Source organism: Bubalus bubalis, chromosome 11 (genome assembly GCF_019923935.1).
Source record: "Bubalus bubalis isolate 160015118507 breed Murrah chromosome 11, NDDB_SH_1, whole genome shotgun sequence".
Taxonomy (NCBI): domain Eukaryota; kingdom Metazoa; phylum Chordata; class Mammalia; order Artiodactyla; family Bovidae; genus Bubalus; species Bubalus bubalis.
Window position 1 is genome coordinate 88,398,679 of NC_059167.1, and position 27,547 is coordinate 88,426,225.

General features: G+C 38.2%; 1 protein-coding gene across 8 annotated transcripts in view; it reads right to left on the reverse strand.

The window, feature by feature from the left end:
* The window catches only part of MAP2K5 (mitogen-activated protein kinase kinase 5), a 266,618-nt gene that overhangs the window by 205,475 nt on the left and 33,596 nt on the right, over positions 1 to 27,547 (reverse strand). For all 8 annotated transcript variants that reach the window (XM_006052082.3, XM_044925392.1, XM_006052081.3 and 5 more), the window contains exons 4-8: positions 21,063 to 21,132; positions 16,946 to 16,986; positions 15,874 to 15,941; positions 8,482 to 8,530; positions 1,263 to 1,327 (exon numbers count right to left, since the gene is read on the reverse strand). In XM_006052082.3, coding sequence (XP_006052144.1) covers positions 1,263 to 1,327; positions 8,482 to 8,530; positions 15,874 to 15,941; positions 16,946 to 16,986; positions 21,063 to 21,132 — 293 coding nt within the window. The remainder of the gene's footprint in view (positions 1 to 1,262; positions 1,328 to 8,481; positions 8,531 to 15,873; positions 15,942 to 16,945; positions 16,987 to 21,062; positions 21,133 to 27,547) is intronic.

Genomic DNA, 27,547 nt, shown 5'->3' on the forward strand with positions numbered 1-27,547 from the left:
AATTATCTGAATTAGCCTAGTGGAAGCAATTAACATTCAGACCAACTACTTGCCATACTCAGTCATCTATAGGAAAAAACCATCCAAATATGTAAACATATGTTCTTAAAGGACTATGTTCAAGGACTTTAGGAGAAAGGACATTTCCTGGCTCCACCTACAGAGAGGATCAAAGCCCTAGGGAGGGAACTGGATCAGATAACCTTGAAGGAGCTTCTAACCTGAGAAATCTAATTCTATGCCAAGGCCGCATCTGAGTTGAGGATATTCTGGAATTTTAGGATGTGACCTTTCATGTTCAAGGGCAACAGGGAAATTTTTAGCTATATTCACACATGGTTAGTAAGAACTCAAAATTCTAAGAAAATCAGTAACCAATAAGAACATAAATTAATTATTTTACAACTTTGAAAATATATATTAATATCAATAGTAAAATATCTAAGGTAAAAACACAATTATAATGTGATGCAGGGGTAGTGTATATATGGAAAACAGCTCTCTGGAGGAAAGCTTTATTACTCCCTCAGGGCTTTCTTACAGAATATGGATTTTTTAATTCCTAGTGGAATATTTTTCATACATCATTGCAGACTATTAAGTACCAGATATTACATTATGTAGTTTAAACTTTGCACTACTGCATGAGAAAGACTTCCCTGTCGAGAGAAGTATTTTTTACGGTTAGCATTTTTTAATATGAAAATGAACACTCCTTTAGGCTAAGATCACTGCAACCAGAATTTGGGAGAATTTTATAACTTAACATATTCATCAATGTGTAGAAATTCTCTCAGGGGTGTAGGGCGAGGAGAGAAGGAAACACAACAGGAAGAGGCTTTTTAATAACTGTCAACACAGGGCAAAGCAATGGTATTTATAAGGGTTGTCTTCCACTGGGCATAGGTGTAAACAGGCAGGGGACTAGCATAGGGTGCTAGCAAGTTAAAAAAAAATAATGGTGCTAAAAGAGTGAAAAAAAAAATGCATTAAACTTCAGGCCAGTTAAAGGTATACTTGCTAATGGTGGACTATTAAATGCTCACCCAGGAGAGATGCAGACTCAGAAATATTAAAAAGGCAATATAAATGCACTTTTCCAAGCAATTTCTGAGAAAATAGATGCCTTACAGAATTTTGGAGTCATATGTGGAAATAAAATCTAAGTGCTGGTAGTCATTTAAAAATCTTTGCCATGGAGAACTTGGATACCCACATTTGGCAAAAGTGGAGAGAAAGTTTAAACAAAATTGACTACTCACTTGTAGACTGTGCCGCCGTTGCCATGACCAAGAGTGTCTCGATACCGTATGTCTTGTTCATTCATCTCCACAAGAAAGAAAGAAAAACAAAAAGGGTGTCATGCTGTGGATGGAAATGTCAAGGAAAAGCAACTCTGGGCCATAAACAACAAGCAGTCTGGGTCATTTCAAGTTCAGCTGCAAGAACGAGAAGATCAATACAACATTTGCTGTCCAATTTATAAAAGACGATACCAAGGGACAAAGTGATGGAAAGTTTAATGACAATTTGTTTGCCTGGGTCATTTCATTAAAGTTTGATAAAAGGTGTCAAAATGGAATGATATAACATAGCTCAAAAGGGTCAGGTCAGAGATACCGATAAGAACGGTCTCCAGCACTACAATAACCGCTGCCAAACAGCACTGCACATAACCAAAGTCAGACTTGGCAAGACACACACACACACCCCCCTAGTAATCCAATGCACAATCTGTAAATACATCAGCCCCTGAAAACTCAAGTGACCCTCTAATTAACATTAAACAAACTAACTGAATAATGTTAATGATTTTCCTAGAGTTGACACTGCTTTTTTGGGGGGAAATGAAAAATTAGTACCCAGCAATAGCTGGGTAGAAATCTTATGGAAAAGTGCCAAATCGATGCACTTTAAAAGGCACATATAGTAAAATGTTATAATGCATAAAAGGAAAGCAAGTAAGCATGTGATTCGTATAAACTAAAGTCATTTTTCTAATCTATTATATAAAGCAACACGTACATTTTCCCAGATTCTGTAAAACTGTTATACCACAAATACTACTCTCATTTGTACAGTGAATAGAAGTGAAATTATTTTAGTACCCACAATACAATGTTTTAGAGTTTGAAACAACTCCCTAAGTAATTATTTATCAAGTGACTTTAAGACTAGTCAGATTCTATTTAAGGAATTCAGTAATTTTCTACACACTGGTCCAGTTGCTTAAAAATTAACTGCCAACTTTATTCACTAAGTGGATTCAATAAAGTGTTATTTTCCATATAGCTAAAGCTTGGGAAAAGCCATAGTAAGCCCTGAAAAAAAAAATCAATTTCCAGGGAATTGCACTGCCTTGCATGGGCAAAAAATAGATGGAGTTTTTAATTCAGTATCACCTGGAAAAAAAATAGTTTGCTTTCAAACCATTATAGTAAAGCTTTAAATATTTTGCTCTACTCTAAACTTTCACCAGTGGAATAAAACAAGGCTCCATATATCAAGGGAAATATTTTTCTTCTATACATTTCTGAGGTTGAAGCTTCAGAGAGCTGTGATAATTAGGAATACAGTGGAAGTAATAGAAACAGCTTCCTTTCCAAGCCATTCTGCCACACTGTAAAAGAATATTGACAGATTAATGTATAAAGGCCAAGCTCAGCACCTGATTTAATTGTAGTACAACCTAACTGATGTAATTTGCAACCAGCTAATTACTACATTTAGGGTCAGAGGCAAAATGACAGATGAGTCATAAAAATTGGCAAAAATTTTTCTATTTGAGGGAAATTCTTTTCTTCATTTCCTTTAAACCACTAACACAGAAATAAAACCTATTTCAACCTATATAAAATATGTGGCATGAAGAAAAGAAAATCTCATTATTCTGGACCAAATGACAAATTTCAAAGCAGCATGAAATTGCACATAAAGTAACTTGAGATGCTAAACAAACTAGCAGAGTTGCTACTGGGTTTACCTTGATCAAACAGTATAAAATATGTAATATTTATGTATGTAAATATCAGTATATATTGGTAGGTACAAATAGGCTACTTCCTTGAAAACATTCCTCAAACATGACTGCAACTTCCTAAACATGACTGCAACAACCTAATTTGTACTAGTAACTTGCTGAACAATCTGTATCCTCATCACGGCCTGAAGTAAATTTCTAGGAGAAAGTTCATTCAACGTCCACAAATTCTGAATTGGTAGCAATGAGGTTTAAGGGTAAGCTGGATGCAGCTATAGGATCTGGGCCCTAGAGAGGTCACAGTCCGATTACATCCCCTCCATCTACACCACACCATCAGAACTTTCCAGGTAAAAGGAACAGTAGTTTCCTCTTAGAAAAATATAAATATCAAGACTCAGTGATATTACACATTCCAATAACATACTGTGAGAGACCTAGGACTTTAGAGGGGGCTTGATTTTGTGATATTTTGCTGGAGGCAGAAAAGGCAAAGGTGTAGGTCTCTAAGTAGCTTCAGCCATTATAATCCCAACATCAGTCTTTTTTTACCTAAAACCCCTAGGCTGAAAAGAAAAGTGGAGCAGTCATCCACCTAGCACTCTAACTTAACCAGGAGTGGTAGACAGAAAAAAGGCAGGGGCTAAGCTGAAAGCTTCAGCGATATGGGGATGTTATGGATGCTATACAGGGTGTAGGGGTGTGTGTGTACAGACAAGTGTTATGCGCGTGCCAATACAATGTTTAGGCAAATTCAAGGGTGGAAATTTAGAATACCTCAGATAATGAGAAAGATTGTAAGAGTATCATAAAGATAAAAATGGTTTTAAAGAATAAGTTCTACAACTATGTCACTCAAAAAACAGTATCCATAAATATTTAAGTGTTTCTACAATGTTTTAAAGTTTTATATAGAAATCTGCCTAGACTGTAAATAGACTGGTAGATTTTTCTATTTAAAAATATCAGATCTTTTTGCCTATGCTGCTGCTGCTAAGTTGCTTCAGTCGTGTCCGACTCTGTGCGACTCCATGGACGGCAGCCCACCAGGCTCCCCCGTCCCTGGGATTCTCCAGGCAAGAACACTGGAGTGGGTTGCCATTTCCTTCTCCAGTGCATGAAAGTGAAAAGTGAAAGTGAAGTCCCTCAGTCGTGTCCGACTCTTAGCGACCTCAAGGACTGCAGCCTACCAGGCTCCTCCATCCATGGGATTTTCCAGGCAAGAGTACTGGAGTGGGGTGCCATTGCCTTCTCCACTTTTTGCCTATGGGAAACTTCTAATTTTTATAGAGTATGTAAGTATTAATCATGTCAGAAAAGTTTTAAAAAGGAAAACTATTAGGGTCAAGCTTATGAACTGATTACAACAAAATTTAAGAATTGTGTATCTCTGATCAAAATGGGTTACTTTAATTGATCTTAAATATGAAACAATCATTAAAGGAATAAACAAATAGCTAACAACATATCTGCTTTTTTAGTTTAGAAAAGCATATTAATTCAACTTTTCTAAAATGAAACTTAGGAACGGTACTCATGATACAAAAGTGGGATTTATAAGCCTACAAAGTACAGTATTTAAATATTACAGTTGAGATCAGGTAACATAAAAATCACATATTTTTACAACATTTTAAGCTTATAACCCAATTCATTTGTGTCACGTAACTAGTTAAGGTGAGAACTGAGTCTTTCAGGATACTCTGCTCTGTGATCTCAGTTGATCTCATGGGTAAGTATGGAGGGACAGCCTCTCCATCAATGGTCACTGGCCCATAGAAAGGAAAATAATCAACTGAAGGGCACTCAAAAGCAATTTCATCAACTACAATGTTTGTTTTTAAGAAGAGAAATCGCATAGCTCTTTAAATAAGAGGTAAAAGAAAGTTTTTATACAATTAAAGATACCAAATAACTTTTCAGTATTAGTCAGTTTCCTTGTTTCAACTAAAAAAAAAAAAAAGGCAAATAAAAGGCAGAATAACAGATGTGAGGGAGGAAGAAGAAAAAAAAATCCTGAGAGTTACAATTATGTGTCAACTGCCATGCTGGCAAATGACCTGAGAGACATGAGTGGCACTGGGCTCTGCTGCTGCTGAAAGAGAGGCGGGGGGTGGGGGGCGCCAGGAAGGGCTTCGGGAAGGTTTTGCTGGTGTGGGGAGATGAGCTGTCATGCCGTCTGGACACACACACTCTCGTCCACATTTAGGTCCGACCTAAGATGAACTGGAAGAATCTAAGTGTTTTATATATTGGTAATAGGACAGTTTTTAAAGCTAATTTTATGTTGAATACTATTTTTCTTCCTCCTTTTTTTTTTTCTCCTAAACACAGGAAGTTTTTTAAAGGTATCTGAAGTCCACAAAACAACAGTCAAACATGTAGCAGGATTAGAATTATTTCTAGATTTCTGACTTCACAGTACATTTATACTTGAGTAATTAGGAACAGAAAAACACTGTCACTCTCTCCTACAAATTATTAAAAAAAACCGAGGAAAGACAACTTTAGAGATGCAAAGGTCAAAGTCATACATCCTTGCAGTAACTGCACTTTTTTAATCCTTTAAATTGACCCACTGGGCCATTTCTAATCAGTTTCAAATCAAGGGCCAATGTTAAACAGATGATACTGCACTACAGCTGAAGTGGGAGAAACACATCCAGAAAACACATCAGTGGTACTGACTTATAGTGCTCAATAAAACATGCCAAAAATATCTTATGATTTTTTTTCAAGCAGGAAAAAAAAGGAATCCTCCATCATAAAGTGATTACAGAAAAACAATGCCTTCATTCCAATGACTAAATGTTAAACTTCCTAAAAAATGTTTGATTTAATATAATATTAATGAAATTAATGAGGAAAATGAAATGGAATTCAATTATGGATCAACAAATAAAATATTCTTTGTTTACTGTCTGCCTATATTAAGAAGAATCAGTACCTATCGCTTATAAATCATTAAAACAAAAATGCTCAATTAATCCTACTTTTATATGTAAAGGTCTGACAGAAACCAGTCCTATCACCAGACCTTTGCTTCACAAATCGAAGCAATAATGGTTTCAGAAAGCAGTCACACTCTATGAGCAGACAATTGGAGAGATTTAGTAAATCCCACTTTATACAGCAGAGACTAATCGGAAAACACAAGCCAGTCAAATGTTTCTTATGAACTGTTGACACTATATCAATGCTGAATCAATTGGTGGCATTTACTCTGAGTGACAGAAAAGAAATAAATATTTATATCACATAACCTATATCAATGAACCCAGGCAGAAAGCTATTTCTAACCTGTCAATATTTGATTATCTTGAAGAATCATGTCCCTTTCTTTTAATGATTAATATGAATTCCTTATTAAATCTAAGTGGAGGCTAGTGGAAAGGCAAATCATTATTAATGCTTGAGAGCATAAACCACTAAAATAAAAAACTACGCTTAAGTGTTAAAGTATTGTTAAATGTGACTTACATCTTCCATAGAGAGTGGTGTCAGTGTTCAGCCCAGAAATTTATTGACGCCACAATGGAGCATGTTACCTCACTGCAATGCAATCTCGCTCAGTCTTTACTTACCTGATAGCACCAAGGACTGAGGAATTCTTAATTTAAAGGAGGTCAGTTTAAAGGAGGAGGAGGTATTTTGAAGACTTCCAAAGGTGGGAGTTCTTTGTTTTGTTTTGTGAATAAAAGTAAATGTAAAATGGCTAATCCTTAAAAGTAAGGAAATGCCATGCTGTTTAACATGGGGCTATCACATTCCCCAGGGAAAGCAATAAACAATCTTTAAGTGTCAAAAATCATTGCCATGACAATTCTCCACCAAAGAGAATCTCCTAACTGAGGGCACTAAGATATTTATGGCATTAGATTCAGAATACTAGGAACATTTCAGAATGTTTTTTTTTTTTTTTTTTTTTGCCCTAGAAATAACTGTTTTTCATTTTTGAAAGAATCTATGACAGGTTATTTTCCGTTGCCTGGGTTGAACAAATGTAGTTAAAGCTTCTTAATTTATGTCAATTTTGAAATATATTTTCCAGCTGAAGAACACAAGTAACTCATAAGTTACAGTTAGTAACTAGAATGCAAACATGTTGGAGATACATAAATACCCTAGGTTCAGTATTTCAGCTTTTAGTCAGGTTTTGTTTCGTGTGTCTGAAAACGTGCAGGGCACTAGGGGGATATATATGTGGACCTCAATCGAAACAAAAACTTTGGCTGCTTCAAGTTAAAAGTACTATTAGATAAACATGATCTAAAATTTGGGCACCAATAAGATTATACATATACCACCAGATTCTCTGTAGTTGTACGCTGAATAGTTAAGGACTAGAATTCACACACTCTGGATGACAATGAGATGTCAAAACCAAATCAATTTACTTTTTCTAACTACATTCAAGAGATTACATGCTAAATAAGTAAGGTTTCCAGAAGTACCACCATACAGTCATCACGTTAAGGCACACACATCTATCAGGCCATCGAGTTACAGGTGATATTAAAGGACAAGCACGGGGACCCAGCTTTGTCTTCTTGACATGCTCCACTACGAGCACTTGATTCATGAAATGCCAATGAGGCTTGGAGAGGTCAGCATGTGAAGGCACTGAATAAGCATCTGAGATAATTAAGATTTCAGCCTTAGAAACATGGACGGGAAGTGAACAGCAGTTAAGAAAATCAATAAGAGTCTTTTATTTGCGGTGACACAGATGTCTCAGTCAATAGAGCCTAATAGGCAGGCTTGATCGCAATGGACAGGCGCCTGCCTCCAAGGCTATCAAAGGGCTTCCTCTATAACAAACATTAAAGCGCATTTATGTTGCTATCGAAGAATCGAGGACCCTGTAGGTAGCTTAATTTACCAGTGTATGTTTAAAAGCACTATACTATTTCAGATGTGTCCATTTACTTGAATCAAAATTAGTGAGAAATAACTGGCCTGCGGGCCCGTTTGTCCCTCACTGACAGGAGGAGGTCATTCTGCTTTCGATGACCAGTCAACTGGACAAACTGAGGGTTCCTGAAGGCCAGGAATTTTAAATGGCAAAGGTCTGTTGTGACTCTGTTCCTCTAAAAAGCCAGTGTTAGTTTCAGGACAAAAGAAGAAACTAAGGTGAGAAAGTTAACAGTTTTTCTTTTTCTCCCTAAAGATAATGAAAGAAACAGTCACCTCAGGATGCAGGGCCATTTCAACAACCCATGGGTTGACACACTTGTTCAGAACTGATTAACTTTTTTTACCCTGAGCTGGCAGCAGGGTGTGTGCATGGTACTTCAATCTGCTGGGAGTGAAACCCATTAGCACAGTTTGAAAAACGTGCTGCAAATTGTTCTGCCAATCAAATTAAGCCATGTAATTCATTTATGACAAGAAGAAATATACAGATCCTTTATCTGTTTATTAAGTTTATGGATTAAAAAAAAATCTGGACAGCACTAAGTTACTACTATCAGAAAATCTTAATCTGTAATGAAACCTACCTGGCCATTGGCTAATATTTTTTTCAGTTCGGCAGAAGACTTCTTTAAGCTGAAAAGAAAAGGCATAGTTTTTAATAGCAAATTCATTAACACCTCTGAACAACACTGAACGTTCTAGACTAAAATACACCTTTGCTTTAGGTGTAGACATAGACTACACTTTTTACATCCTTATCCCTACGTAAAATATTTTCTAAAGTAACTAGCCAAAGGCATCAGTAAGAGACTGAAGCCCGTTAGTAATCTAAAGCAATACATAAGCCTGCTATAATAATGAAGCTAGACTGCGGCACAGACTACTTCAGAGACCTCTCCTTGCTATTAGTTCTGCTGTTTCAGGGTAGCCTTCCAGTGGCTATTTTATGCTGAGCACTACCAAGCACTTGAGAATGCACTCTTAGAATGTTCACAGCAAAGATTACAGAACTTCAAAAAGATAAAATAATTTAAGTTCTGATTTTTTTTTTAATTATTGTTAAGAGTTACAATGCAGCTTCCTGAGAAGCAAATGTGTGGCAGAAATAATCGCAGTATTTACTCACTGTGTGCTCTGAAACAAGATACTTAGCCTCTCTAAATCTCAATTTCCTCTTTCTATAAAGTGGGGGAAATATCAATGTCATAGTGCAACCAAGAAGATTACATATGACAAAAAGCCTAGCACTGGGTTCTGTACACAGTAGGCATTAAATCAATTTTAGCTGCCTTCTCTTTCCTTTCTTCTCCTACAGGTATGAGAGTCAGTTTCCAGAATTATGTAAGAAATATGGAAATGTTCTTCTTTGGGCATATATGACTATGTAAAAATTTATATGGATAAGCTTAGGGAAAGTGGCCAAAGGATGCTATGAAGTCCTTCTAGCTTCATACTGTTATACCAGTACACATTCACTCAATTAGTAGAGTGGTGTATAAAATGTTACCTTTTCCTATCAATGTTTTAATTGAAATTTAAAGCTTGTTAACTCTATCCTTAATCTATCTACTCTAACCCTCTCCCCATCTGCCAAATTAACTCTTCCCTTTGGTAGTTATCTGCAGATGTCTTTTTTTCCTCCACAACCTTTCCCAAGACTGGAAGCTCCCTGAGAACAGAGACCACATCTTACTCACGTCTCTATATATTCCATTTCCTTCCCTCCCTTGAGCCTAGCCCAGTGACTTGACACATACTAAGTGTTTGATAAATGGTGGTCATCTCTAGTTGTAAATGGCAACCCACTCCAGTGTTCTTGCCTGGAGAACCCCAGGGATGGGGGAGCCTGGTGGGCTGCCGTCTAGGGGGTCACACAGAGTCGGACACGACTGAAGTGACTTAGCAGCAGCAGCAGCAGTACACACACACACACACATATACACATTCGTTACCCTTAATAAGTTATATTTGAGAAAACCTCAGACTTCAAGTTTGACCACACTCACCATTCCAAGTTATAATTACTTTTCTTAATAAATACTTCTTAAATTTCTTAAATGAAAACTATGGGCCCCTAGTCTCTATATTCCCCGGACTTTATAAAGTGTGTCTTCAACCAATGATTCTAAACTTTAATAAATCCTCCCAAGTCTAAGAATTCATGCACTAAGCAGCAGTTAAGAATTCTGCAGAAGAGGACTAAATCTGAAATATATTAAAAAAAATAAAATAACTGCCTAAAATGAGACCAGCTGAAAACAAAATAACAGACTCCACTATTTCCCGAGTGATGAGCATGTGCCATGCATTGTGCTAAATGCTATTACTTAGTATTCTGATCTAATGCTCCCAATAACTACACCCCTGTGGGTATACCCTGTAGGGGGGAGTTACTTCTTATATATAGAGAGAGAAATGCAAGGTACAGACCTTGCTCAAGATCACTCTAGTCTATCTCTCTAACATAAGTACACTTTTTTTTTTCTTGAAAACATTTGGATCCTTATATTCCCATAAATAGTCCCAATTTAATATGTGCAATTATTATAAAAACAGAAATAACCAAACAATGCCCAGGCAATGTTTCTCCACAGATATTCCATTATGTCATGCAACCTGAAATAATAACATTTTGATTCATTGCATTTACACAACACCTTTCATCCAAGAAACAAAACGTGATTCCTTAATACAACTTCATCAATTTTCTAAACACCAGCAGTAGATAGATGGAAAATTTAATCATCCTAATTTTATAGGAGAAAGCCAAGATGTTCAGGAAAGTCCATGCTTGGCAGTGGGACTTGAACTCAGTAATTATGGCCCAGGAACACCATGTGAATGAGTAAGCTCAATTAAAAAAAAAAAATTATTTATTTGGCTATGCCAGGTATTTGTTGCAGCATGTGGGATCTTTCAGCTGCAACATGCAAACTCTTAATTGTAGCATATGGGATCTCTAGTTCCCTGACCAGAGATTGAACCCAGGCCCCCTGCACTGGGAGCTCAGAGTCTTAGCCACTGGACCACCAGGGAAGTCCCGTAAGCTCAATTTAATAAACAGTCATCCACCTAAGGCAAAGACCAATTCATGCTTTAAGAGTGACAGAGGAAAAAACTGATTTTATTCATTATGCCAATATCTGGCTACTAACTTGATCTGGTAAAAAGTTACGTTTGTATATCCTGGCAATTTCTTTGTGCTGCAGTTGACTCAGTGATTTAATCTGGTAACTGTGACTTGAGCTATCTAAAAATCACTTTAAAAGATCCTTTAAAATGTAAGTGTGATACAACTGTCACTTGGGTATGACACTTTAAGGGGACACTGAGATATTCAAAGAAGAGTGAAAGCGTCTTTCACTCTTTCTGCTATGTTAGAAATAACATAGCAGAAAAGCTGAATGAGTTGGGAGAATTTAATTCAGAGACAAAACCTAGAGGGAATATAAACGAATCTGTCTACTCACTTATTCAAGCAGCACTGACTGACTCTCACCTATGTGTGAAGCATCATGCTGGGAACTGGGGTTCAACACGGCTGAGTAGTATTCCACTGTATACATGTACCACATGTTCTTTATCTACTGAAACCATAATGGAAAAGATATGAAAAAGAGTATCTATATGTGTGTATATATATATATACCTTAACACTTCACTATACAGAAATTAATACAACACTGTAAATCAATGTCAATAATCTTTTTTAAAAACATAATGAATATGCTACCATCACTGCCCTCAAAGAGTACAGAATTTATTGGGGGACAGAAGTGATTACAATACAATGTGCTAACCACTATAGTAAAAGCAAGCTCAGGGAGATAAGGGGAATTCATAGAAGGGGTACCTGGCATAGACAAGGAGGTGGGCAATAATGAGGGACAGTTTTCAGAAGAAGACAACAGCTTTGTTCCTGAAAGATAACCAAGGTTAGCCAGGATGAAGGCAAAGGAGGGAGTGGATTAAAAGAAGAAGAAAGCAGGAAAGAGACAACAGCAGATGTGAAGGCCCAGTAGTTAGAGGGAATGTGATCCATCAAGGGTACCATGTATTCATCAGCAAAGCTGGAGCATCAACTGGAAGGGGTATGGGGAGCGGCAGGCCAGGGGGCTAGAGTGGGCAGAGGACCCAAGTGTGGGAGTCCATGGCTTACCTGCTGTGGAAGCTACAGTTGGTACTAAAGGCTACATGGATCAGTAAAGTGGGGAATGAGGGGCTCAAAACACCCATCAGCAAGATCACGCTGGCTGCACCGTGGAGGAGGTACTGCAGTGTGGAGCTATCAGGAGGCTGCAGCAATGGTCGAGGGAGCCTGATCTACCTTTGCAGAAACAGATGCTGGCAAGCAGACAGGCTTCACAGTGATTCAGAAGGCAGAACCTACAAATGTAGGGACTGATTGGATGTGGGGCTAAGGGAGACCCAGGAAGCAGTGAAGGATGCCTGGCAGGTCATCTGGAGTTTGCATCCAGGTGGATGTGGGAGAATTTACTGAGACAGGAAATCTAGGCGGGATTGTTTGGCAGGAAGATGACTGTTTGGCGGGAAGATGACTGGTGGATGCATCACCTAGAAGAGGGAACAGCCCTGTTCTGAGGGCTAAACTCAGTCTTTACAGTTCAATTCGGTTCAGTCGCTCAGTCATGTCCAACTCTTTGTGAGCCCATGAATCACAGCACACCAGGCCTCCCTGTCCATCACCAACTCCCGGAATTCACTCAGACTCAGGTCCATCGAGTCGGTGATGCCATCCAGCCATCTCATCCTTTGTCGTCCCCTTCTCCTCCTTCCCCTAATCCCTCCCAGCATCAGAGTCTTTTCCAATGAAGTCAACTCTTGTCATGAGGTGGCCAAAGTACTGGAGTTTCAGCTTTAGCATCATTTCTTCCAAAGAAATCCCAGGGCTGATCTCCTTCAGAATGGACTGGTTGGATCTCCTTGCAGTCCAAGGGACTCTCAAGAGTCTTCTCCAACACCCCAGTTCAAAAGCATCAATTCTTCGGTGCTCAGCTCTCTTTATAGTCCAACTCTCTCATCCGTACATGACTGCTGGAAAAACCATAGCCTTGACTAGATGGACCTTTGTTGGCAAAGTAATATCTCTGCTTTTTAATATGCTGTCTAGGTTGGTCATAACTTTCCTTCAGTCTTTACAAGTGGGTGCTAAAAGGACACAAAGCTCAGCTCATGAAAAAGAATGTTCTGAGACATGGCTGCTGCTGCTGCTGCTAAGTCGCTTCAGTCGTGTCCGACTCTGTGCGACCCCATAGACGGCAGCCCACCAGGTTCCACGTCCAGGCAAGAGTACTGGAGTGGGATGCCATTGCCTTCTCTGCTGAGACTTGGCTACATGAACATAAAACAGGTACTTCAGCCAGTTACTGCCACAGGGATGTTTAGGAAGCGCCTGGACGACCATTTGGCAAGGAGAGGGGAGTCAGGAACCCAAGGAAGGCTGGATTAGGTGGGGGCCTCTCCTTCTCCTACTCCACACCACAGGCAAGAGTCTTCTGTAGACACAGTGCTGGCCATGGTGCTTTTCTGCTGAAAGTCATCTAACGGCTTGGCTTGCCAATACACTGAGAGGAAAACTCCAACACCAGGCCACACCTGATCTGGCTCCTGTCACCTCCTTTTCTCCTATCACTCCTACTGCTCTCCCCACCCCCTCACGCCCTCCCCCAGCCCAGCACCCCTCCCTGTGTTCCAGCCTAACTGGCCTCCTTCCAAACACATGGAGCTCCTTTACCACCCCCGGGCCTTCACTGATGCTCTCCCACCCCTCTGAAATGCCCTTCTCTGGCTCTGGATGTGGCTAGGTCCTTCTCATCCTTCAGGCCGAAATGGAATGTCACTGCCTCCTCCCACTTCTGACACCCAGTTCAAATCTAAACGCACGCCTGCCCAGGGTTCTTTCACTTTAAAATCTGCTTGTTTTCTTCCTAACAATGATTGTAAAGTATAATTATTTGCATACTGTAGGGTGGTCTTATATTCCTATTAGCATACTTCAGAGGACAAGGACCACAATGTATTCCTTGTGGGTAGGACAACACCAAATAACTAGGAGGCACTCAATAAATACTTCTGATTAGTTACCAACACAGCACAGAAAATGGCCAACCTAGGGTGGTACATTAAAATCACCTGTAGGACTTCTCCAACGACACTCCTCCCATAACAAAAATCTCTCTTGGAGCAAACTACCATTACTATCTGGGAAGTTGTCATATCCCTAAAGGAAGATGCTGCAACAAGGGGCTGAGAACCACTAGATCAGACAGTCTCTTATTATATAAGAGATTATATAATACTTCAAAGATTATATAATACTCAAAGATTATATAATATAATCAAAGATTATATAATACTTCATGAATATAAATGATAGTCTTTTAAAAGCCAAGCTAATTCACTTTGGTTTTGGTTAAAACCAAACCCGAGAGAACTGAAAATTTATCCTACTGCTTTTCTGTCTTATCATCTTTCTCAGCTTCATCCAGCTCTTTATACCATGATGAACTTTGACCTAAAACACTAGGAAAAATCCTTACTTTCACTCAAGGCTCATAGTCCGTCTGAACATCATTTTTTCTAGAAGTAGTGGTAATGATTAAAGGCCCTGCCCTCTTTGAGTGGACTGTAACAAGTGACCCTCAGTCCCCACGCCTCTACCCAGTGGGCCATGGCTCACGTACCCAACAGGCATGAAGAGAGAGGCTTCAGAGCATTGCTGAGCAGGGCCGAGCACCTGGATGAGGACTAAAAGACCTGCCCCTCAGGACCAGGAGACAGATGATCCACTGGTGAAAAACCAGTGGATGTATTTTAACACAGAATAAATTGTTTAAAGAAGAAACACACTTTAAGAGTAGTGTGTTCACAGCAGGAAAGCTGTGGATAAGATCTACTGACACTATAAAAAAAAAACTAAGGAAGTGACTTTTGGGGAGGGGACAGGAGAGCAAAGAAAGAGTCAAGAGGAGAGACTCTACCTGCAGTAAAGCCCAGCTGCAAAATAACCAAGATCTGAGTGGAGGGGGTAAGGAGGGGCATGGAAGGGAAAGTAGAAGCCTACATCTCAGCAGATGAGGGCTCTGCCAGCACTGAGTACTGCCCTAAACCCAGGAAGACCAGGGCACACAGTGGAAGGGTGATCTGGCTCTGTGATGGTTCTTCAGTCACCAGTGTGAACACAAACACACAGAACAACCACTTCAAGTGGCATCTTCAAGCACAATAATCAGACGTCTACCAGAGGAATAGAAATAAGACGTCTACCAGCGGAATAACTGGATGTATAACAAATAAGACCTAGATTTCTTTCAGCTTAAGCAGGTCAGTCTACTTGAGGACATTCATCTTCTAGAAGTAAGTTCTCAGGCCTGTCAGAAGAACACTTTGAAGAGGCTTAAGTCTTGAGTATCCATCCCAGTCTGGGACAACATCAGAATGAATTAATGAAAACTGTCTTCCTTCTAAAATACCTCAATTTCTTATATAACCAAAGGTACAAAAATGAACAACATGGCCGGCCAATTTAAATTTCACTACCTTACTCTTTCCTTGTCTCTTTCTGGGGAAGCGTCAGTGGAACATCATACTGACAAAAGATGGACAAGCAAGACAGAAATAGTAAGTATTATACAACCTACAAACCAGATCATCAGAGCATGAAATGGCCAAAGACACTGAATTTTCTGGTTCTGTATAATCTGGAGACTGAAGGAAAACCACTCCATAGACCAAAATTAACAGTTCAACTTGTTTAATTTTATCTTTCTCTATGAGGTCCTTTCTTTTCAGTCAATACCAAAGCTGGGGTTACTTAACCGGTCAGATTTCTTCTTACCCACATTACACACTTTTGTGGTCTCATGGAAAAGAGGTGTCATCCCACAAGCCTCTTCCCCACCCTCAGCTCTGTAGATAATCATGCTTACGGGCACATTTTACTTGCGTGCTCTCACCTATTGCTTGGAAGTGAATCTGAGACTGCTGGGCTGCTGTGTTGAGAGGGTCCAGCCCGGGTATTCACCTACAAGTAAAGAAAGAATCTTGATCAGTCTGTGTTCTGAGGACACAGTTCTAATTAACCTATAATTTGCCACAAATTTCTCATTTCACTATGAAGGTTAATTAGCTTGTTGCTAGACCAACCCATGGTTGGAGTCTATTCGGTATATAGGTTACAAAAAATGTACAACCTGTATATTACATAATACTTGGCTTCTGCCATTATTCAAATATTTAAATAGTGCTGGAAAAAAAGAGATAAATGGGAAATTTTCAATTCACTGTCTAGAACTGAATTCAATTCTAGAGAAGAAATTCGGTTCACTGTTTCTTTTTGTTTTATATAAAAAACAATGTGTTCAAAAAAGTATATTAAGAATACATCCAGGGGCCAATAGCGAATCTCACATTATCATATCCCTCCAGCTCTAAAACCAGGCAGAATATTGCAGAATGTCTCTTATTCACTGAAAAATGAGGTCCATGTAATTAATTATAAAACACTTGAGTCTAATACAATAGCCAGTTTTTCTTTTAAATGTAAAGCCTTAAGCAGAAATCTAGAATTTAAAATACACAGAACAATGAAAGGACATTAAATAGATATATGTTTCCAGCATAAACATGTCAAAAGAAGAGGGGGGTATTCTGTGTGCAATATGCTTATGTGCTTAATTAATCACCGAAATGAAGTCTATATTTTCACTCAAATAAATCTTTGTGGAGATCAGTAGCCAGGATCATCCTGAAAAAACAGACCGATAAAACAATTCCAAAAATAAAAAGGTTTTTAAAAATTTGGGATCAAATCCCCTATATATATACAAACACACACACACACACATACACACACACATATTGAACAAATACTACAGATGACTCCCCCTCCACATCCCATTTAAAAAAAAAAAAAAAGGATCGCTTGTCAGAGCTTGAGAAAGTGCAGTTTTATTTGACATTTCAATAAGTGGAACACAGCATTACAAATCCATCTAACTTTACTGAAACAATTATTGAAATTCGTACCTTCAGGCCATGTATGTTCCGTTCCCCAGGAGGCTTGCAGGCTGAAACAGTAATTGACTAAATTGTAGAACACATCAGGGCCATTTACAAATTTGCTCAAAATGAATCGTTTAAAAAGAAATGAGGGTGACACCAAAATTAGCAGAGAGAAATGATTGAAAAGTGGCTCCCAAGACCCAGAGTGGGAATTATGAACCAGGGTTTTTAACTTGCAGGAGTGAGCATTTATAAATGCAAAGAGCTTTCTGACACCACCTCATATAAATTCCAATTTCTGCTTAAAACATATAAAAATCAAGTTAACTGAGCTAAAATGATTAGATTCCTTTCATAATTCAAATTTCTGCAATCTTTCCTCACTCTATTACATCGTATATCTGCTATCGCTTATTCTACAATGAAAATAGCTAGGGTTTTTGGAGAGGAGAGGGAGGAGGGTCCTTTAACGCCAAAAAGATCGCTAGAGATTTTATGAGATAGTCAAGTTTGAATATGAATTTGCAAAGCAATAAGTAGTCAAATTTGCTACAATACAGAGATATCATTAATTTTGTCACATTTCTTACAAATCTTGACATTTATTAATATTTAAGTCTAAAGATAAAGCAGTACCAGGAAAAATAACATTAATTTCTCTACATCATCTTGAGTTACAGATTAGTACAACACTTTTCCAATTCAGTAAACGTTTCTTCATCAGATGTTAAAAAAATAAAGAGCTTCATGCCCATGTTATAGGCTGCTTCCATCTGAAAACTATGGTGTCCTACATATTATATGTTAAGGGGTCGTCAATTTTAATTGATTGTTTGGGGAAGGATGAATCTGATTTTTTTTTTTTTTTTTGCTCCTTTCTCAGATGTACATGTATTTCCCTCTGCTTCTGACAAGAAATAGAGCTGTTAAATAAGAAGATGATGTAGGTAATAATTACAAAGCACATCGGATGCTTTAGTTTTGTGTATTTCAAGCATATTCAAATTTATTATGTTATTTTCCTTAAAAAAATCTAAACTTCAATAAAGCATTTTTATTTGTTTTTGTAAAATACATTAAAATTAAGACTCCAAACCCTCTTTCCTTAAAATGGAAATTAACTTTTTGAACAAAACAACAGTCACATACACTTGATGCCTGGTCCTTTAGGGACCATTAATACTTCCTAAGAAAACACTTCAGAGCATTTCCTCTGAAGTACCAGTGCATTTATAAACTTCATTTAGTAAGGAAGTGAGTAACTAAGGAATTAGAGACAGGCATCAACTCTTATCTGGTACCTTAAAATCTGCCTTGCTCCTCAATTGGCTTCTTAAATCTTTATAACTGGAAATCTAAACAGTATTCAAAAAACACAGTAACCTTAACTTTCTAAAATTGTAGAGTCAGCAGTTACTGTAAAGCCAGGGAATTTTCATGCTTATTAACAGTTAACATATCTTTTAACTACAAAGAGCACTCAGTCCTGAGCAGGGAAGTTACTATCCAACACAAGTGTGCCACTTGGAATGAGAAGACCTGTTGTTAGAACAGAATCATTTTCTCCTCTCTTTCTGATTTGCTCAGTCTAGAGATTCTTTATAACATGGGGCCTGAGAGCCTCTCATCAACTCAGTAGACCCAGGTAACATATCTAATGTCTACACTCTTAACTATAAAAATTTCCATAAACTCCAAATTCATATAAATCTAATATAAAATTTTATATATATTAAATTATATAAAAATAAAACTGTATAAAATCTATACTTTATGTAGATAAATATGCAAAAAAAGTAGAAAACTAAGAAGAGTTATACAACAGTATCTACAAAACCACAGAGACAGGGAGACTGAGTCTCACTTTAAAAAATTTAAATGTGGCATGGAAGAACTATATTTAATAATGTACTGTAAGGTAATAGATTCTTCTCATTGAAGGCTAATTCTGTTAACTGGAGACTAATAGACTAAGATAGACAACAACAACAGCAGATTCTGTGCTAGGACTACATGTAACACTCATGTCTAACATATTTTCTTTTAAGAATCTCCTCCCTACAACATACTTTTCTCCACACTCCTATCAAGTCCTCCAAACTTCCCCCATATACACCCTAATAGTTTAACCTGTATAAGAGCAAACAGCTCTCCTACTTTAAGCAAATTACAACTTAAACAAAATTCTTATTCCAAGTGTACATTAACCACTTAAAAACTGTGTGTCTCTAGAGCTACTTAGTGGGCTTCCCTGGTGGCTCAGATGGTAAACAATCTGCCTGCAATGCAAGAGACCAGGGTTCAATCCCTGGGTCAGGAAGATCCCCTGGAGAAGAGAATGGCAATCCGCTCCAGGATTCTTGCCTGGAGAATTCCATGGACAGAGCCTGGCAGGCTACAGTCCATGGAATCAGAAAGAGTCAGACACGATTGGGCGACTAACACTAGAGTTAATTAATGTCGCTGGACCTAAATATTCTCAACTATAACATGAAAGCAATAACAGGCAGGACTTTTGAGAGAACTAGAAATGGCAACACACAAAGCAATATTAGTGCTTGAACAGAGAAGATATCTAAAAATGGCTGTTATTGTCATGGGAGGAGCACAATGGTATGGACAGGGAGGCTGACAGGGACTGTTCATAAGATAAAAGAAAGCAAAGAGAACCTGGAAAGATTCTGGACGAAGAGAAGTAAATATTATGGGAGAAAAGAAATGAAGACCCAAGGCACTAGAATTACAATAATCCAGGGTACTGTACTAGGGTTTGCTACAAGAGAGCTATAAAGTTATAAAGCAGGAAAGCAATTTATGGAAATGATTTCAGCCAGTAAAAAAAAAATACTCCTCATGGAAAAAGAGTTCTGAAATTTCCCCAAATTCTCTTGTCTTGTTAAGAAATAATTTGCATCCTGTTATTGGCCTGATACATAGAAATGGCAACTTTTTTTTTCTCTTTTTTTTTTTTTTTCCCAACTTTTAGTCTTCAGGTACAACAGAACTGAATTAATCATAATTGTTTCAGACATGTTATCAATGGCCAAGTTTTATTTATTTACTTAGCTCTTTAGTAAGTTATTATCAATACTTTACTAAATACTCCTAAGCCGGCTGCCCACCTTAATACTAAAAGAATAGCATTACTCTTGAACCCAGACCTTCTCATGGGCTGGCCGAGCCAGCGGCCTTTGGAGACTTCATCAGTGCAAATAGCAGTCTACTGGTTAACTGAGCCATTTAAACTTCAGAGAGTTACAGGTAATGAAAGTCTAGAATGCCTAATTGGAAAACTCATACCATGATTATTTGTACAGTATCAGTTAATGAAGGTAAGTTTAATTTCTAATTATTTTAATTAAGCTATTTCTAGAAGACTCAGAGAAATTTTCTTATCTGTTTCATCAGTTAGAAAACACAGACTTCCAAGTAGGGCAATGTATAATGGATGAAAGACTTAACGGTTTATATAATTAAACTGTACTTTTTCACCATTATTCAAACTTTGAGGAAACATTTATATATAGTTGAGCAATCATATCTGTTACAAGGCTAGTACTATCAAACCTAAAGGGAAAAACAAATGATTTGACTCACCAAGACTCACTCTCATCAGCTCATATTTTTTGAGCCTTAAAAATCAAATTCCTATTTAGGAGGATTTTCAATTATTTAGAAGATGTATCTCCCCCAAAATCCAGCACCAAACATTCCACCAAAATATCTCTCCTAAAACCCTCTAGTAAATCATGGCTTCTACACTAGCTGAGAGCTTTCTCCTTAACAGCAGCTCTGGCTACCATCATGAGCCACAATTTATAAATATCCAAAATTAAAGTCATTCATTTTCCTTGGTTTAGAAACCATGTGGACCCCCAAAGAGTTCTTTAAGCGAATGTAAGTATGCACTTCAAAAACAAAAAACAATCTAGTTAGTTTAATTTACTCTACTAAATTAGATATTTTATCTGCCATAACTATAATATAGCCTGCAATCCCCATGGTAATGAATACTTCTTTTGTTTTTTCAAATTAAGAGCTAAACATCATGTTATGTGCATTTAAACCTTTGGAAAACATAACTGTTGATGAAACAGTTTGCTGAAATAATCATTGTTGATTAGAATTTGTTCAACATTACCTCTTGGAAATATCTGCAGAGGCTCTATTAACTGTCCATTTACTTGCTGTTCCATTATTGTAGAATAATACTGCAAAGAGATTATAGAAAGAGATTACTCAGTAATGTATGAACACTGGAACAGACACTTATGGGTTGTTTAATTCACAGTACTTTCATAAATTGCTGGTATATACATATCAGCCTAGAGAATTCTTTTTCTCTATTTGCACATCAAACTGGCTATGGTGGATACTCAGAACTGAAAGTCCAGTATAGTGTTATCCTTCACACTGTCTTTAAGACTAAAAATGGCTGATTAAGACTTTAGGTTAGTATCTGATCTCTAGAAATGTTTTGAAAATGATATATATTAAAAATGACACAAAGTATTTTAGTAGAAATTTCTCAAATTGCCTTTTGTTCTTTTTCCCTGGACTTTACAAAGCAAAATGGAGATGCCTCATATTCAGTTTGGACCTATATGCCAGTTAGTTAATCAAACATTATTCATATTTGTATATAAAATGTACAGACAATGGAAATCAAAATCACAGAGACTGTGTAACAAGCAAACAAGATATGACCCATCCAAAGATAACAGGATTAACATGATAAAAAGGTAGCCCAGTTTCAAGCAAGCATAACTTTCATGCTTTCATCTTCTAAATACTTTCAGTTCAGTTCAGTAGCTCAGTCGTGTCCAACTCTTTACGACACCATGAATCACAGCACGCCAGGCCTCCCTGTCCATCACAATCTCCCGGAGTTCATTCAGACTCATGTCCATCGAGTCAGTGATGCCATGCCATCCAGCCATCTCATCCTCTGTCGTCCCCTTCTCCTCCTGCCCCCAATCCCTCCCAGCATCAGAGTCTTTTCCAATGAGTCAACTCTTCGCATGAGGTGGCCAAAGTACTGGAGTTTCAGCTTCAGCATCATTCCTTCCAAAGAAATCCCAGGGCTGATCTCCTTCAGAATGGACTGCTTGGATCTCCTTGCAGTCCAAGGGACTCTCAAGAGTCTTCTCCAACATCACAGTTCAAAAGCATCAATTCTTTGGTGCTCAGCTTTCTTCACAGTCCAACTCTCACACCCATACATGACCACTGGAAAAACCACAGCCTTGACTAGACGGACCTTTGTTGGCAAAGTAATGTCTCTGCTTTTCAATATGCTATCTAGGTTGGTCATAACTTTTCTTCCAAGGAGTAAGTGTCTTTTAATTTCATGGCTGCAGTCACCATCTGCAGTGATTTTGGAGCCCCAAAAAATAAAGTCTGATACTGTTTCCACTGTTTCCCCATCTATTTCCCGTGAAGTGATGGGACCAAATGCCATGATCTTAGTTTTCTGAATATAGATCAAATTTCACTTTAAAAATTTGAGCATGAAAAATAAAGTTCCAAACTCAAAAAGCTTTCATATAGCATCATAAACAAGTTCATTCAGTAGGCTGTATTACAGTCTGCTCCTATTTTCCCTAATATGTTAATTGATGAGCATATTTCCACCTAACCTGGAAATGGCTTCTGTGCCCTGACTTCTTTTAACACTTGACAAACAACAAAATGATGTTCTTGGTGGAAAATATCAACAATGAAAACCACTGGTTTTGTGTTTCAAGGGACTGTCAAAGAGCAGAACTCCTCTTCTGCTCTTTGTTTCTATATAAAAAACAAATGCAGGGACTTCCCTGGTGGTCCATCTGCCTTCCAAGGCAAAGGACGCAGGTTCAATCCCAGGTCAGGGAACTAAGAACATGCTGTGGGGCAACTAAGCCCACACGGCAACTACTGAATCCGTGTACCTCAACTAGAGAGAAGCCTGAGTGTTGCCATGGAGAGCCCACATGCTGCAACTAAGACTTGATGCAGCCAAAAATAAGTAAATAATATTTTTAAAAAACACATGCATATTTCCTTTTTAACTATCACATTTCCAGAAAATTTCTCTTTGATAATCATTATTTGTTGACATTCTTAAAAGTTTCTTTTTAAAAAACATGTACATATATCTTCTTATTGCTTTTATGTACATTAAAATTATCACAAGATCGAGTTTATTCTTCCCTTAGAAATAAAAGGGAGCTACAAAATTCCATATTGTCTTTAGAATCACAAGGTAACAAGTCTAAGAATCTTCACCCTAAAAACAAAGTGAAAGTGGATTTTTGATGGCTATGGGCTAATAGAAGGATACCCTGCCTTCTGAGAGCTTTCAAACCATAAAGGAAGCTGATCTTTTCCCTCTATGATGTAAAAGTATATATACACAGCATAAACATGTGATACACTCTCTGGAATACATACTAAAGCAAATGTCTTTCAGGAAACTATATTCCTTAAAATCACAGAAATATAGTGCTCGCCATTACTCAAACAGGGATGACAAGTAAATGAAATATCAATCTTGTAGGCTGTCAACCTTATGGGACAGCAATAACTGTTAACAAGTAGTCTGGAAAAATTGTCCGAAAATGACTTGTCCTCAGCACACAAGTATTTGGGGTTTCCATGGAAAATTAAGATGCCAGTGGCTATTTGAAACATTGCTCAGGTATTCTTTTTAATGGGAAATTTGCTGGTTATTGATCCACGGCATGTACCCTCTTGCTTCTGGAAGGCTGCAAGCACCTTTCCAATCAGTAGCTGTCAGGAAACTTGCTGCCTTTTTATGCTGATGCAAGACAGCAGCAGCGGCGGCGCTCCCTGTGCCTAATGCTGGGCTTTAGTTAGCCGCCGCGCAGTAGGTTAGCAATCCCAGTTACTACTTGACCGCAGCCCTGGAAATCAAAACAAATAAAATGTCCTTATGCTTTTATCTAACAAGTTAATTACAGCTGCCTGAAACTGGTGCTTGGGGTCAAGTTTGAAAACAAATAACCTCACATGTAAAGGGTCGGAACAGGTGCAAGGTATTTTTTTCCTACTATAAAACCTTGCATGCATGAAATTGACCTGTTTTCCAACTTTATTTATTTACCTCACAAAATATATAAATAAAAATGGTTTCCCTTTCATTTCTGAGCTGCGCCAAATCAACTGGCAAGCCATACATACTTTTATAACCATTGTAGGAATTTTTTTAGCAATCTATAAACATCTCTCTGTATGCTGATTAACATAGTCACAGTAATGATATTAAGCATGCCACTTGACAATTTCTTCAAAGCAAGTGGTTAGGATTTGTTTTTGTTTTCTACAATTCTTCCAAATCCAAGGAACATTTTCTCCTGCTAAAACACAGGGTTTGATCTGTGTTCATATTAACACAGAGTCTTGTGTTCCACACTCCAAAGTAACTCACCCTCAAGGGCAAACTATAAACAGGAGTAAGTAAACCTATGGCATGGGCCCACCCTAGGCAACTGATCCCTCAGGGGCAGGCCTGGTGACGGCTGAGTGGCTGCCAAGGGGGCTCGGACCTTAGGCCACTGCTCACATGGCATTCCTCAACGGACAAGGATAAAATGTGGGCCATGCACAGTAGCTCCTGGCATGGAGCAGTCCTGATGAGCCGCAAGGCCTGTGCTGCCCAGAGAGACGAGCAAGGCACTGAGACGACTTAGAGACTCGAGCCCTGGGATCTCAGGACTGGCCACTTTCAACTGATGACTTCAGTGAAGAAATGCTCACGGTGTCTCAGCTTACTCAGCTGTAAAATGAAGGTGGTATGTACCCACAGGATTATTGTGAGACTCACACGAGAAAATATGAGAGCACTTAACAAGTTATAAAGCAAATTCCTTTTAGATCTTCATCCTCTCTCAGGGTTTTATGTATTTTCCCTTTAGAGGGATTCTTTCCAATTTTGTTCTAAATAGTGATAAAATAAGCAATAATGACAAAGACTAGGTTTGTACTAGATAAAAACAAAATGAAAAGACAACCAACCAAACTAGACAAAAATCTAAATCTTTTACACCAAGGTATTTATTAATGATATGGTTTAGACAGAAAAATAACAAAGTGATCATTATAACATTAATAGAGCTATAATTTAAAGTTATCCAAAAAGCTTTCTTAGCTCAACCTCTATTATCCTATCCAGCTTTCATTACCCCTAACACAAAGCCTGGCACATAGTAGGTGTCTGATACATACTGACTGAAATGGAGCCTGATACCAATTCTGCCATTTATTAATCTGCAAAGCCTTCAGGAGGTCATTTAACCTCACTGAACCTTAGTTTCCTCTGAATGAGAATAAAGATAGCTTCTCTATTATATAGGGTTACTGTAAAGCTCAAAATTAAACTGCAGCAATAGAATTAGTGAAGGCATTTGTAAACGGTAATGATTAATAGTTGAGAGATTTAAAAGTGAATCTCCTAACAGTGAAACAACATTAAGCACAGCACTTTCTAAGCACAAGTGTTCCAGGATTTAAAGATACAAAAACGGTATGTATGAAAAGTACAAAAGACTGCATTCATTCTGAACACGTCAGCGGCAGTTATAAAACGTTGTTTTCTCTGGTATCCCCTGTAGAATCTGTTACATGCAGTAATTGCAGCAATAATCAATAAGCTAACTGAGTAAAAGATTAATCAGTTTTGTGATTGCTAATGGAATCTCCAGTACCAGACTCAGATTAGTTTCAAAGTCCCTCTGAGATGTTCTTCAAAATCCTTAAACAATTTTAATAAGGATGTGACAAAGTTTAGCATAGTTATCCAAAAATCTAATTAATTTGAAACAGAGGGCCGGATTCAACAAGGGGATAACAAGTACAATTTTTGGCTTTGTTCTGTTTGCAAGTTTATCATACAGTATTCCTATCTGTTAGGGACCTAATTCTAATTCTAACAGCACAATCCAATCAATAATTACAACACTTTTTTCTTCATGGAAATCTGCCACATAAAAACTTGAGTTCCAATACAGCACAGTTTAATTTTACAAGGCACAAGTCCTCTGTTGAAAGGAGAGAAAACAAAGAGACAGCAAGAGAGATACACCCAGAAATAACTCCCACCCACTGGATACCTACTGTGTGTTAGGCTCAATACTGAGACAGAGCCCCTCAACGCCCCTGCCAAGTTTATGATTAATTTCTCCATCCAAACCTTTATTCCCTTTCTCGTCCCACCTCTGTTCCCCTCAGTATTAAGGAGTATCAAAAAAACAGGAGGGATTGAAACTTAAGTAAGACCCTTCAGGGCCCTCCTGGGTTCAAAAGCCCCTCCGTGCCCTCTGTTTCTTGTTGTAGAAAAAGACTAGTCTCCTAGGCTTCCCTGAGTTCCAAAGAGCAGATGCAAGGAGTAAACTATTAGGACCACAGAATCACAGGCCTGCTTAGTTCCTCCTGAAGGGATATTGTTAACAATCTGATGCATATCTGTGTTCTACAGAAACTGTTATATAGGGTTACTGTGAAGCTCAAAATTAAACTGCAGCAATAGATTAGTGAAGGCGTTTGTAAACTGTAATGATTAGTGGTTGAGAGATTTAAAAGGGAACAGGTGGAGGATGGTGACTACTTGCTGACCACAAGCACTGGTTGGAACTGGTTGGAACTGACCCATACTGGTTGGAACCAGAAGGTTGAGATTCCTGAAACCTTACCCTGTAACCTCACCTCCAAGCAATCAGAAGAAGGTCCATGAGCTGATCAACTTCCTATGACCCCCACCCCTCACACTGTCTTTAAAAACCCCGACCTGAAAGCCATGGAGGAATTTAGGTCTTTGGACCATGAGCTGCCCGTTGTCCTGGCTTGGTGCCCGATAAATAAACCTCCACTTCACTACAAACACCCACTGCCAAGAGCGTTCTGTACCTCATTCACATGAGTCCTTGCTTGGTAACAATACTAGATATTTACATTTATTCATCTAATTTCTCACAACCCCATCCTATTCTAGGAATATCATCACACCTATTTGACAAATGTAGTAAACCATTTATCAGTCAACCAAGAAAAACACTCCTTTCATTCTAGTCCATGCACTCAGAACATAAAATGTTTGTTTGCTAGTTGAGAGTCAAAAGGTAAGTTATTCTCATTTATGACTAAGGATGCTAACTGTTTGTCATGCAATGCAAATGAAATACCATATTTTATTGCCATCAATTTACTATGGTGTTTCATATTTTGGTTGTGTATTAAAATATAATCATTTCTTTTTTTTTTTTTAAAAGATCAGCTATCTCCTATTTCTCATACCTCAAAATATTGAACTAAAGCAGGCTACTGGGTGGACTGCTGAGCTGGTGGAGAGCCTGGCTTCTCCACTGTCACCTGTGCGAGTGAAGCCATGGCGCCTGGCCTTTCGGAGGCCGGGGGCGGTGGGAAGGTATTCATATACTGCAGGCCCTGTGCTGGCTGGTGACCTCTCTTTCTTCAGGGGCTCCGCCACCCCTCCACATTTGCCTTCTGTCTTTCTTGCCACACTGCTCAGTTTCCTGTAAGTGATTCTTTCCCCATTCCTCCTTTAAATACTCAAGTTTCCCATGGCTTTTCATCAACCTTCCTTTTTTTTTTTTTTTATTCTCTCCTTGA